This window comes from Chionomys nivalis, chromosome 24, assembly GCF_950005125.1.
Source record: "Chionomys nivalis chromosome 24, mChiNiv1.1, whole genome shotgun sequence".
NCBI lineage: Eukaryota > Metazoa > Chordata > Mammalia > Rodentia > Cricetidae > Chionomys > Chionomys nivalis.
Genome location: NC_080109.1, coordinates 8,506,248 through 8,519,608, shown reverse-complemented (window position 1 = coordinate 8,519,608; position 13,361 = coordinate 8,506,248). Strand labels below are relative to the sequence as shown.

The 13,361-nt window shown below is 37.9% G+C and overlaps 1 protein-coding gene across 1 annotated transcript in view; it reads right to left on the bottom strand.

The window, feature by feature from the left end:
* Positions 1–13,361, bottom strand: part of Wdr49 (WD repeat domain 49) — a 103,082-nt gene that overhangs the window by 73,505 nt on the left and 16,216 nt on the right. The window contains exons 2-4 of the mRNA XM_057756720.1: positions 11,017–11,457; positions 10,291–10,467; positions 9,311–9,485 (exon numbers count right to left, since the gene is read on the bottom strand). Coding sequence (XP_057612703.1) covers positions 9,311–9,485; positions 10,291–10,467; positions 11,017–11,457 — 793 coding nt within the window. The remainder of the gene's footprint in view (positions 1–9,310; positions 9,486–10,290; positions 10,468–11,016; positions 11,458–13,361) is intronic.

The window sequence follows — 13,361 nt, the reverse complement described above, 5'->3', positions numbered from 1 at the left end:
CTGACTTTCCTGTACTCTAGACATGCATTAAGGTTTTGTTTATTTGTTTGGTTCATTTGTTTCTTGTTATGGAACACAAGCAAAAACAGCGCTCATCACAAAAGTCGTGGCGCATTCTGTAGACAGAAAATGAACAGGTGATCATATTTGTGTACTCTTCTTCCCAGACCTGAAACAGGCAAACAAGAACTAGCAAGCATCTGCTTGCTATAGTTCATGAGGAAATGACAATTTATTTAAATTTTGACCAATCTAGAATGTTTACGAGTAGATAGGCCAGGACTCAGAACTGGTATGATCCCAAGTGAAGCTAAGATTTAGGTAAAGGTGTCTGATGTTGTGAAGCATAATAATCCTATTTCCTGTGCAATAAAGGCCCAATCCCCATGTGTCAGGATGGGCTTTCATTTTTGTCAGAATCACAGACTCCCAAAGGTGAGTAAGTGCTCTTTGGCCAGCCTTAGACATGCCACCTTCTATCAACACAGAGGTCCTCTCTTGTTTTTTGCTCAGAAAATAATTCGCTTGTATCCAAAATTGAAAGATTTCTGACTTAAAACGAAGACATAAATCCCTGCCACACCCAAAGGATTTTGTCAATGTATAGAGTAAGGAAAGTTGCTTCAACAAAAATACTTATAATTTTTTTTCTGCCTGCTGCTTACTAGTTAGAATCAAGTGAGGTAGACTTAGGAGACAATTCTCGGTGAACTCGGAATATTTCTGTGCATCTAAAGAAGTTGAGCGCTGGCTGCCCTTTATTCAAGATTATGTTTTCAAAGACATGAGCATAGCAAACAGCCTCAGAATGCAGAGTAAGTGTCTCCCTTTCAAGCAAATGGCAGGCATGCCTGTTATCCAGAATAACAGAGGTAGTTTACTCTGGAGCGGAAGGAGATGCATGTCCGGTGCCTGTATAAAAGGCTCAAGTTCCCTCAATCTGGGTTTCTTGTACTCTAAAACATTTATGTGCAGGCAAAATGTGCCTTTTGTAGACTTGTAGCAAAAGTGTCAATACTTACACCGCTTGCTTTCTTGTGGATTATATATACTTTTAATTTTTCAATCTGTGACACAGATATATATATATATATATATATATATATATATATATATATATCCTCTGTCACTGTAGGATTATTCATTCAAAGTGCGTCTACAGCTTTGAACTCTGGTTATACTTGAGACAGTATACTTACTCTATAGCTAAGCTGAAAAGAACACGAGAGCCAACAAGACAACTAAATCCAGGTCAAAGTGCTTGCCTCTCTGCCTGATGACCTCACTCCAGTACCCAGAAGCCACATGATGCCACACTCATGCGACAGTCCACTCACAGACCACACATATTCACTCACAGAGTCTCACACAAAGAAACAAATGTACAAACAATTGTTTTGAAAAGTATGAGAACTCAGTCTTCAAAATCTGAAGCAGGTAAAGTACTTGTAACCTCTCAAATGAATACATTGAATCCTTCCTTTCAAGGTAATAATACGGAGGATTCCCCTTGTGTGTTAATGAGGGAATTAAGACCTCAGAACTGGGATTAGGACTTTATGCAAGAGATAAAAGGGAATTTGTTTGTCCCTTTCCTCATGAGAGGACACAACTGGAAGGTTGTATCTGTAATTCAAGAAGTGTCCTCCAGACACCATGTCTACCAGCAGTGAAATCTCAGAACTTTACATCCTTCAGAACTATTAAAATAAATGTCTATTTTTAATAAAATATTCAGAATATGTGCTTATACAAATATGCATAAACAAATCTCCACATAATTTCAAAGACAAGGAAGGTGAAGCACAGCTAGGCACAGTCCTTTCTATCTAACCTAATCTATTGAGTTAATTATTTCTAGTTGGGCGGTGGTTCTGAACACCTTTAATCCCAGCCCTCAGGAAGCAAAGGCAGGTGGATCTCTGTGAGTTCGAGACCAGCCTGGTCTACAAGAGCTAGTTTGAGGACAGGCTCCAAAGCTACAGAGAAACCTTGTCTCGAAAAATCCCCCTCCTCCAAAATAGAGTTAATTATTTCTGAAAGCAGCAAGAGTTTGTTCACTCACGAGCTGATATTGACATGAGAATGGCTTAGTTTAATGTATTTACATATCTATATTTTAGGTTAACAAATAACTCACATGATCAATTTATGTTTAATAAGATTGAGACTATTTAGAGTGCCACCTACAGATATCTGTACTAAGTCATCTAATCTTCAGAATTACAGGCTTTTGCTAATACCTGTGGTGTGGTGAAGATACTGAAGAACTAAATTCACACAATGCCTTAGACATATGACTCTAAGCTTATAAAAGAAGACATGTAAATCAAATAATTAGACTATCTTCTCCCATAGTAATTTTCTACACTAGATGGTACAGGGATGAGTCCAAAGAAAGAAATCATGTATGATTCAGTATTCTGAAGACATTTCACAATTATTCTATTTTGACAACATTCTATTGATGATAAGTGAGACAAAATACCTTACTTGTATTAAAGGAGCAAAAATAAAATGAGGAACTTCTTGTGTGCTTCAACAGTTATGCATTATCAGCAAAGCACATTTAAGTATCACCTAAGGGTGGGGCTAATCAGTTAAGTGTACCTATTGTTTCCATCATCCATGTCCAGTGGCTCACAAAGACTCCAGATCCATGGAATCTGACAGCCTGTTTTCACATATGTATATACCAGCTCGATACCCATGACCACACACAATTATTTTTTAATATAAAAATGAAGAATCCCCCAAGGGAAACTGCATGACAACACACACCTGTAATGCCATCTCTGAGATAGAATAGGAAAATATGAACTCCAAAATTTTGAACCAACAGAAATTCAACCTACCTTTTAATTTTATAGGTGAAGAAAAGTGGAAAAGAAAAAATACAAAACAAGTGTAATTATAAGGCTAAAAACAGATGATGACTATTTCAAACTTGGGTCTGGAGTTCTGGCATTAACCCTCTGATCAAAGGAATGGTGCATAGCATGGAGTATTACAGATCCAAGTTCAAAGCTAGACTCTGGCAGAGCCAGAATACAACTTGAGTCTGCAGAGCCAGACTCCTTGAAAATGAAGACTTTTCATACTGAGCATGCAGATGAGTCACTGGGAGATTACAGTGAAAGTGCAGATTCTCACTGTGCAAGCCCTATGATTGGTCATCACTCACACGGTGCCTGATGATGCTGCTTATACTGTCTAAGGACCACACATAAAGGAACAAGATGCTGGAAATAATTCTGTAAAGACATTATTTCATACTCTAAAGGACTAATCAGCAGTTCTTAAATTTCAGAGACTAAATATTTATTCTCATGAGAACTAGAGACTCCATTTGAAACTTGTGCACATAACACAAATTTGTGTATAAGAAGCCAGAGTTTTAATAAGCTTCCCACCATGATCCATACATGATAAAGCTGAGAAACTCAGGCAATAAACCTCTGAGCCCAAGGTAATGTTGGATTAAAAGAAAGCTCTCTACTTGCTTTCTTATGTGGCTCTTCATTTTTGATTATTGGAAAAGGGTTTTGATATGCACCCCAGGTTATAGTGGTATATTATTTGTATTTTAATAAATAAAGCTTGCCTGAAGATCAGAATGCAGAGCTAGCCACACTAGTCACTCATACAGGCCAGGCAGTAGTAGCACACACCTTTAATCCCAGCTACCACACTTGTTAGCCATAGAGACCTGGACGAGGTGGTGCATGCCTTTAATACCAGCATGAGAGGGGAATTTAAGGCAGGATGATGCAGGAACTCAGTATCTTTTCAGTTTGAAGATTTCATAGAGCTAAGAGCTCTCTAGTGCTTGGCTGCTTTGCTTCTCTGATCTTTCAGCCTGAATCCAGCACATATGGGCCCCAGAAAGGGGAAATAGTTAACATCTCCTGGGTAAACTGGGAGAAGGGATATAGGGGAGGGCACAGAAAATGGGAACTTGAGGAATCAAAAAGTCCAACTTGAGGAAGATGGAGGGGGAGAGCAGTAAAAGATATCTTGATAGAGGGAGCCATAATGGAGTTAGAGAGAAACCTGGTGCTAGGGTGGTGTAGGACATCCTTCTGTTTATGTGTTGCGTTTATTGGTTCATGAGTAAAGGAGCTGCTCTCAGTCAATGGCTTAACAGACCATAACCAGGCTGGAAGAGATAATATCTAGAGAGAGAAGGCAGCATCAGTGAGATGCCATGTAGCCACCGCTGAGAACAAATGCCTGCACCACAGCCCATCGAAACTGCTGGTAAGCCACAACCTCGTGGTGATGCACAGATTAATGGATCTGGGTTACTTTAAGATATAAGAATAAGCCAGAAATGCATTTAAGCTATTGGTCAAACAGTATTACAAATCATAGAGTTTCTGAGTGATTATTTCAGAGTCTGGACAGCCAGGAAACAAACAAACAGCCTCCTCTAACACTAGGGAAATTACCAGGAATCCGCAAGAATAACAGCAGCTAAGACTACTAGCAATAATGGGGAGGGTGCCTGAACTACTCTGCCAGATTAGTGACTACCATAACTATCATCATAGAGCCAACATCCAGGTACTGATGGAAACAAATGCAGTGACCCACGGTCAAGTACTGGGCTGAGCTCCTGGAGTTAGGCTGAAGAGCGGGAGGAGGGATCACATAAGCAAGGGATTCAAGATCATGATGGTGTAAATCACAACTGACCCAAGCTAGTGGGTGCTCACAGAGTCTAGACTGATAGCTGGGGAACCTGCATGGGACCAAACTAGACCCTCTAAATGTGAGTGACAGTTATATGGCTTGATCTGTTGGGCAGAAGGCGGGGCAGGAAGGCTGGAAGTGGAACCCGGAATTATCCCGGATGCATGAACTGAGTTTTTGGAGCCCATTCCCTATAATGGGATATCTTGCTCTGCATTGATACAAGCAGGAGAGGCTTGGTCTTGCCTCAACTTGGGAAGCCAGTCTTTGCTGACTCCCCAAGGGAGGCCTTACCTCCTCTGAGAAGAGGATGGGGCCAGAAGGGGGGAGTTGGAGGGGCAGGCGAAAGGGAGGGAGGGGGAACTGAGGTTGGTATGTAAAATGAAAAACAAAATAAATAAAGAGAAAAAATAGGAAATATAAGAAACATTTATTTGGTCATTTAAAGTCAGAATGTGTTTTTAAAATCAAAATTTATACTGCTAAATATCTTTTAAAATAGCAGTGTAATTGATTTCTGGACTGTCAGGCAGAAGTGTGTGTATAGTACAAGCGGGCTGAAGGAAGAAAATTGTTTCATCAGTCTCAGGTCATCAGCTCACAGCTAATTTCTACTGTGTTAAAAACAGCGTGACTCCTGGCAATAAGGACAACATGGTCTAGCTACTCAGTGATGCAATCTCCTTTACCTGGAAGGGATCATTTCAATTCTGGGAAACAGAACAACACAGGTACATGTCCCCAGATCCAACTTCCTTTGCTAGCACAATCCCTGCCAATTATAAAGACTCCCTAAGGAAACACAACCTGATGTCTGTGTTTAAATTCTCTGGCAACTGTTCTATTAATTACTGCAACAATTATGATTTTGTTATAATTGTTAGTTGATGTTATCACCTTCCGTGTGCGATCAAAGTGAAAGAATATATTTTGATGTGATTAAAAACTTATGGTTTTTGGTTTAGCAATATTTTTCCAACTACCAGTGAGTGACAGTCCAACCACTTGTGTTTGTTTCTTCATTTGTTAGAAACAAGATCATTCTCCATGGCTCAGGATAAACTTGAACTGTCTGTGTAACCCAAGCTAACCTCAGACTTACAATCTTCCCATAGAAATTGAATTCTAGAATTAAAGACATGCACCACCACATCTGGTTCATGTTTCTTTAATAGCTACACTCTCCGACAATAACTTCTGAAACATGCCCTATCGAAGACCATTCCTAAAAAGGAAATTCTCTGAGATTCAAGACAGTCTCTACAGTACTGCCCTAAATATCTACATTCATTTGTAACCATTTCAGAATGCAATTATTTTTCTATTAAACTATGACATAGAACCACTCAGACCAGATAAAAATATTTTCTTTCTCAAATTTTTAACTGAATCTTAACTCCCGTTTAAAGCATATGTTTTTTTTAGTTATATACAAACTAAATTTCTTCTCTGACACTTCCACATAACAAATATTTTACCCTTAATTTTGCTAAAAAAATGTATTTCCATGGTTGTGTTTCTTTTTTTCACTTGTTTATTCTCTTATACTAAGAAGAAAATGCCCAAATATATGCTTGAGAAATTATAAGACTATTGATCCATGCTGCTGCAGGGCAATGGATATCAAATCCAAGCAACCATCTCTTGGTGCCCTTGACAGAGCAGGTCTTGGAAATCAAGGAGCTATGTCCATGATTGCTGCAAACCCCAATGAGATACAGTTTGTTCTGTCTTCCATTTCTCCTTTCTTCCTCTTCAGTTTTCTCTTCCTCCCTTCTCCTCATACTAAAACAACCAAACTTCAGACAGCAGTCATATTTAAGCTGGTGTCTGCTGTTGTGTCTCAGAAGATCGTTTTTCATTAAGAGTTAAGTAGTCACATGTTTAGAGGCAGTTGAGCCTTAAACCTAGAAAGTGAATAAGGGAATAATTTCAAATTACTTATGTGTGTATGCATGTGGACTTGTCTGTGTGCTAGTTTATGTGAGATAAATTGTGTTTCTTTAAGTATGAGCTATTGTGTTTCTCTCTCTGCCTTCCTCTCTCCCTCCCTGTGTGTGTGTATGTGTGTGTGTGTGCGCATATCCACATGTGCTAAGACCTCATGCAAGCTAGAGGTCTACCTTACCACTGGGCTATATACTGTTTAATTCTGAGATAGAGTTAAAGAGTTAAGAAAGTTCCCAGTCTAGCTTTAAGTTCACTCCACAGTTCAGACAGTCATGATTGCCTTGCCTTAGTACTGAGTAGCTATGGATGGATATATTCTTGAGTACAAAGAAGATGTTTGAACACCACTCATCTCCAGAAACTCTAACTTGATATAACCTCAGCCTCTTCAAAAGGATCATACTACAGACTACTTCTTATTTGTCCATGTTACTATAAAATAATGGAACCCAAATAATAGACTAAACTTCATGCTACAGGTTACATCTTACTTATCCGTACCACTGAAAATAATAGAACCCAAATAATACACTAAACTTCGAAGACCCACTACACTCGATTTCAGAATTTCCTGCTTTGTTTTTATAATCTGTTCTTTCATTTACGTATAGACATATAACATTTAATTCAAAATCAGCTCCAGTAGTTTCCTTGAGTTCATCTCCAGTACATTGATCTTATTTTGGTGTCAGAAAAAGTTGACACATAATTTTCTGCCCGTCACAATAGGAGATGATCAGAAAATGCGCAATTTTGTTTTACCCAACATATATCTGGCCAGAATCAAAGGATAGAGAAAATGTACCAAGTGTATAATTTATACTAAAGAAAAAGTCGAAGCCGGGCGGTGGTGGCGCACGCCTTTAATCCCAGCGCTCGTGAGTCAGAGGCAGGCGGATCTCTGTGAGTTCGAGGCCAGCCTGGTCTACAAGAGCTAGTTCCAGGACAGGAACCAAAAAAGCTACGGAAACCCTGTCTCGAAAATACAAAAAAAAAAAAAAAAAAAAAAAAAAAAGTCGTAATATATTGTCACTTGTATAGAACTTGATTTGGGGCCACATGGTAGAAGATCAGTTACAACAACATGAGATACAAAGATCATAGCTGCTGGAAAAGACAACAATTGATACTTTTGATTATCTCTTCTTTAAATTATATTTAAAGTTGACTGACAATATTAATTTCATTAGATATCATTCCAATCAATGAGATTGCTAATATCGATTCTTTTGAGTGGATTTTCATTAGTGTAGCAATTTTGACATGAGAAAAATCACCATGGTCTTTTATATAAGTACAGATATTGTACACATTGTTCTTGAAATTATCAAATCCAATTTTAAGAATTAAAATACTTATGAAAACCATTAAATCATTAATGATTAAGTTTTAAGAAAGTACTAATCTTCTATAAATACATATTTATAAAATTATCTTATCACAAAGAACTACTACTCATGTGCTTTAGACAAGAAGCACTCAGACATTATATCAAGAGGGAGATAGGAGGGAGGAAAAAATGGAAGGGATGGGAGGGAAGGAAAAAGAGAGGGATGGAAAGGGAAATAGAGAGAGACAAAGAGACAGATTTATCTATAATTTGAAGGCAGAAGAACAAGAATCACATGTCTGAGCTGTATAATGAAACTTTTTCTAAAGAAAGGAAAAAGAAGGAAGAAAAAGGGAAAAATAATGCGTATCAAGTGACTGTCTTAGTTAGAGTTTCTATTGCTGTAACAAAATACCATGCTTAAAGAGCAAGTTGAGAAGGAAAGGGTTTATTTGGCTTAGACTTCCATATTGTTGTTTAGCATCAAAGGAAGTCAGGACAGGAACTCAAATAGGGCAAGAACCTAGAGGCAGGAGCTTATGCAGAGGCCAGTGAGGGGTGCTGCTTACTGCCTTACTCCAGCTGACTCTTTTATAGAACTCAGACCCAGAGACTGCACTGCCCACAATCACCTGGCCTCCTCCCATCAGTCACTAATTAAGAAAATGCCTTACAGCTGGATTGTAGGGAGGCATTTTCTCCAGGTTCCTTCCTTTCAGATAGCTCTACCCTGTGTGTCAAGTCACTAGCAAGTACAGTAACTTTTCTTACAAAGTATATTTTAAATTTTAAATATGTATGTATGCATAACTAAAATAGTAAAAGTAAAGACTAAAATATATTTTAAAAATTGTCACTAAAATTAAACAAAAGGTTAAAAAGAAAGAAAAAGAAAACGAAAATTTTAAAAATTACATTGTGCAGATAGCCAAACTATGTTTCTCATAAGAATACAAAGAAAAAAGGGGGGGGGGGGAGAAGCACTTATGGTGAATTCATTAAATTCTTTACTGAGCAGTGTGTGAATGACTAGCACAGGGTAGGATCAGAGTGGAGTTGAAGCTGAAGAGAGTCTGTGACAATTTTCTTCTGTCTTTCGAGATCTCTGAGAGCACAGTTCACCTGAATTAATTGAATGAAGCGTACATTTTAGAAGGAAAGAAAAGAAGTAATTCCCGCTAGCATTCAAGGGATAAAGTAAGCCTAGCCCAAAACCTGCAGAGAACCAATTACTGGTTTCTAGATTCAAACATTCTGTGTGAAACATTTTCATCAAAGAATCTAAATGTCGACGTTGAAAATGACTTCCCTCCTGTTATTGTTCAAACTCAGTACCTTGCCTGACCCAGTCTCCATGATGAAGTGTGTGCTGTAACACGTGACAACATTTGTGACATCCAGAGAGAAGCTCTGGCCAGTCGATCGTCATTGTGGCTTCTTCATCTTCACGTGCATTAGCAGGCCGTTCAAAAAGGGAAATGGTGGCTGCCGTGAAAGCAATCCCTTGAACCTTGAATCAGTGAAAGAGAAGCAAACATAAGCGGCATAAGAGATATTCGATGGTTCTATGTACTTTAAGATTAACACAGAGTAGGATCATGAGCTAGAACGATTCTTATCCAATATTACTTAAAGCCCATAAGCTGTGACAGGAGAACAATTACACACTTGGTAAAGTGGCTTTCTAAGCACTGCTTTTCATTTCAAAAAGGACTTGACATTGAAAACCATAAGAATGGAAACTTTCACAATCATGAAAGAGAATTGATCGTTCAAACCCCTTCAGTGTCTGACTCACTCCAGTGTCATTGAGTAAGTAATGATGTCTCTCATCTAAACTGCACTTTGGTAGGAGAAGGAACGACTGTATCCATTGTCACAGGCTCATGCCTCTATTCCTCTGCTATGTGATACTAAAAATTAACACACTCTTGGCTGTGTGATAATGAACATCCTCCATATCAAAACAATTACCTTATAATGTCCATAGGAAGCTAATTTAGAAATGTAATAGTCAGTATTTATTTATATTGAGAACCAATGGATTAATTATTTTATAACATTAATTCTTTAAGTGTTTTAAACTAGAAAAAATATGGCTACAAACAAAACAGAAGATCATATAAGGGTCTGTATTTTATCACTAAAAGGTGGAATTGTAGTATTACCTCATCTCTCACATGTCTAATGGGTATACCCTCATAATTTTTAACGTAGAAAGTCATACTCAAGGTGTTTTAATTTCTACTTTTCTCTACAATTTGAGGATTAAAAAATTCTTATTGTGACTTCTTATCTTTCTTTCCCTCACTTACCTTTCCAGTTACATCCCCAAAAGAAAGGATGGATTCCTTGGGATCAAGAGGATCATACCAATAATCCATGCAGATGGGAGTTCCTTTCAGGCCTTGGAGTTTGTATTGACAAGGAAATTCTTCTTTAGACAGTAGATCATAGAAACAAATCTCTTTGCTTGTAAAGGCCACTGCTATCTATAGTGCCCAAGTTAAAAAAAAATCAAAGGATATTTATGGTGGATTTAGTGATATTAATATACAAAACAGGCATGCAAATCTAATTCCTAAGTGAGATATAGTTCTCTGAGTGTCGTTACAATGTTATGGAAGTATGCATAGCACAAAGGTATTCAATTCTAACATTGGACTTTAGCCAAAAATCAAGCCAAAACAAAATACTTTAATCATGAAAGGCACCCAGGCACCCTTTTTGCTTATTTCAACCATATGTCCACCAGCATCCTCCATTCCTAAGAATGATGACAATTAACCACATTCAAAAGGAAAAAGAGAAAAATGTATTAGTCATTCTTTATCTGTGATGTCATTTTAAGACACTCAAGATAAGGGCTTTGGAAAGCAAATACTTCTGCTCACATTACCTCCAGGTTTGATGAGAGTCACCAAAGATGAATGTGGCTCTCTGTCACTGCTGGTATGACACTTTGTATTGACCAGAGGCTTTCCCCCAAAATTTTCTCATCTTTATCATAAGTAGCGAGTGTATTTATAAAGGTTTTGTACCTTGTTAACATTTTCCAGAGAAACCAAACTTGTCACCCAGAGGTGTTTGAGTTTGCTAGCATCTGAAGTGATAGGAAGTGCTTCTTGCAATTTTAAGTTCTCTCCCCAGACTCCGAGTAAGCCTTCCTTGCTGATAGTCAAATAACGACTTGACGTTTTTAAGAAAACTACTTTCTGAATGGTGTCCTTGTGTTTTCCTGGGAGAAATACAAGGTCCTTCCATTGAGGAACCACTGTTGCCTTTGCTCGTTCATCTCTCTCATAAAGTGATAGCAGTAGAAATGAAGTCAGCTTGTCCCAGTCAATGAAGCCATCCCGGGCCACATCTGCTTTGTCAAAGAGTTCTCCAAATTCTTGCTTGGTGCCCCAGCCCAAAGTCTCTAGCATCTTCTGTATGAATTCTTCCCTGGGCATACATATGGTTTGTCTTAGATCTTGGGACTATAGATGGAAACAGAAAAGTAAGACAACAGAAACATCATCACACAGAGAAGAGCATTGTGCTGTGTCAAGGTTGAATTTAGTCAGCAATTCCTGCAGCTTGGGAAGAAAAGCATCTTCTGTTTGAGAGTGGTGCTATGCTTACATGGATTTTGTCAGGAGAGACAAACAATTTATAGTACTAGAATCTGCATCCACACTTACAGTGTAGAGGCAGGAGAGTTGGAGAATATGTGTTGATGAAAGGTAGGAATTGCAGAGATGTGAGACATTACCCATAAAGCTGGAAAAGACAAGGAATCAATTAAGAAGGGAAAGCAATTCTGGTAACAGCTTTGCTAGCCCAGTAAATCTCATTTCGGACTTTTGACCACCAAACTGTAAGTCAATAAAATGACATACGTACGCAACTAAGTTTATGGTGATCTTTCATAGAAGCTTATATAAGAATGAATGTAAGGTTTGATAGAGCCAGAAAAACTACAACATAATGAAATTTTAATTCAAGGATAAGAAATATACTCTGCAACATACTATTATAAAAGACACTGTAATAATACTTATATTCCCTAAAGTATGTGAAAATGCTAAGCTACCAGATACTACAGCATGACTCCCAAAGGAAACACAAGGTTGTGTTTCTTCAAATCTCTAACCACTCCATTCTCATAAGGTGCTAATGACATCATTCTCTTTGGTGTGTTTCTCTACTGAAAGACACTGTATTTAATGTCATTGTTATTTCTTTGTAACTGAACCCATAAGCAACAGCATTGTAATTCATTTTGTATTTTTTGGCACTTTCCAATCTTCTTGAGCTTGGGAACTTCAGCAACACCTCCCAAAAGTACTCAGGGACCATTTTAAACAGCAAATCATCAGGTGGGAAATGTGGAAAATACGGCTCTAAGGAGATGGGGAAGACAGCATTTCCTTGTATTATAGCAGCAGATCTAGAAGAAGGCAGCATAATGTCAACCTTGTTTGACTTTGTAAGTCTAGAAGTTTTAAATTTTAACTATTCTCTACATGCTTCAGATCAGAAAAATTCTGTGAGTAGTTATTTGTTGTTTACAAAGAAATTTGGGGTGGAAGACAAATCCACCGTCTACCTGTATTTCAAGTAAGAACAGAGCTTACTATCAATAGTGGGATTTGTGATGAGGGAATCTACTTTCCATATTAGGGAGCCAAAGAGTGAAGATACACCTAGTATCACGTGGTATTAAGGAATAAGACGGCTCAAACAAATGCATGTTTTGTTTGCTATGTATTGGTGCCATTTGTCCTTGCCATTGCCCTCCCCCATGAATGTGCATTTCTGGGTCCATCCAGATGAAGGAAGTATCAGCACATTACTTCACTGCTTAGTTTTAACTTATCCATTTGTAAGACGGGTGTGTCAGCATCAGTCATAGCAGTATTGTTATAAAAATAATCTCAAGTATATATTGGGGTAATCAATAGGTTGATGGAGACTTGTGTAGTTACTTAACTAACTAAATCAGTTTTCTGAAAAAATAATTACATTAAAGGCTTTGACAATCTTACCTTCACTAATTTATTTTTAGTCTGGAAAGTTTGGATAGATGAACTATTTCAAGGGTCATATTTTCAGTATAAACAGAGGTATATTGATCTAAATGTATTCCATCATAGACAAAGTTGAAAACTGTTTTTAAAAGTTAAGTCAATTGTGATCTTTATTGTTGATGGAGGTGGGTCTTGTATTAATCTGTTGCTTTCATTGGTTAATTAATAAAGAAACTGCCTAGGCCCATTTGAAAGGCCAACTCTTAGGTGGGTGGAGTAAACAGAAGAGAATGCTGGGAGAAAGAAGCTGAGTCAGGAGTCGCCATGATTCTCCCACTCCAGACAGACACAGGTTAAGATCTTTCCTGGTA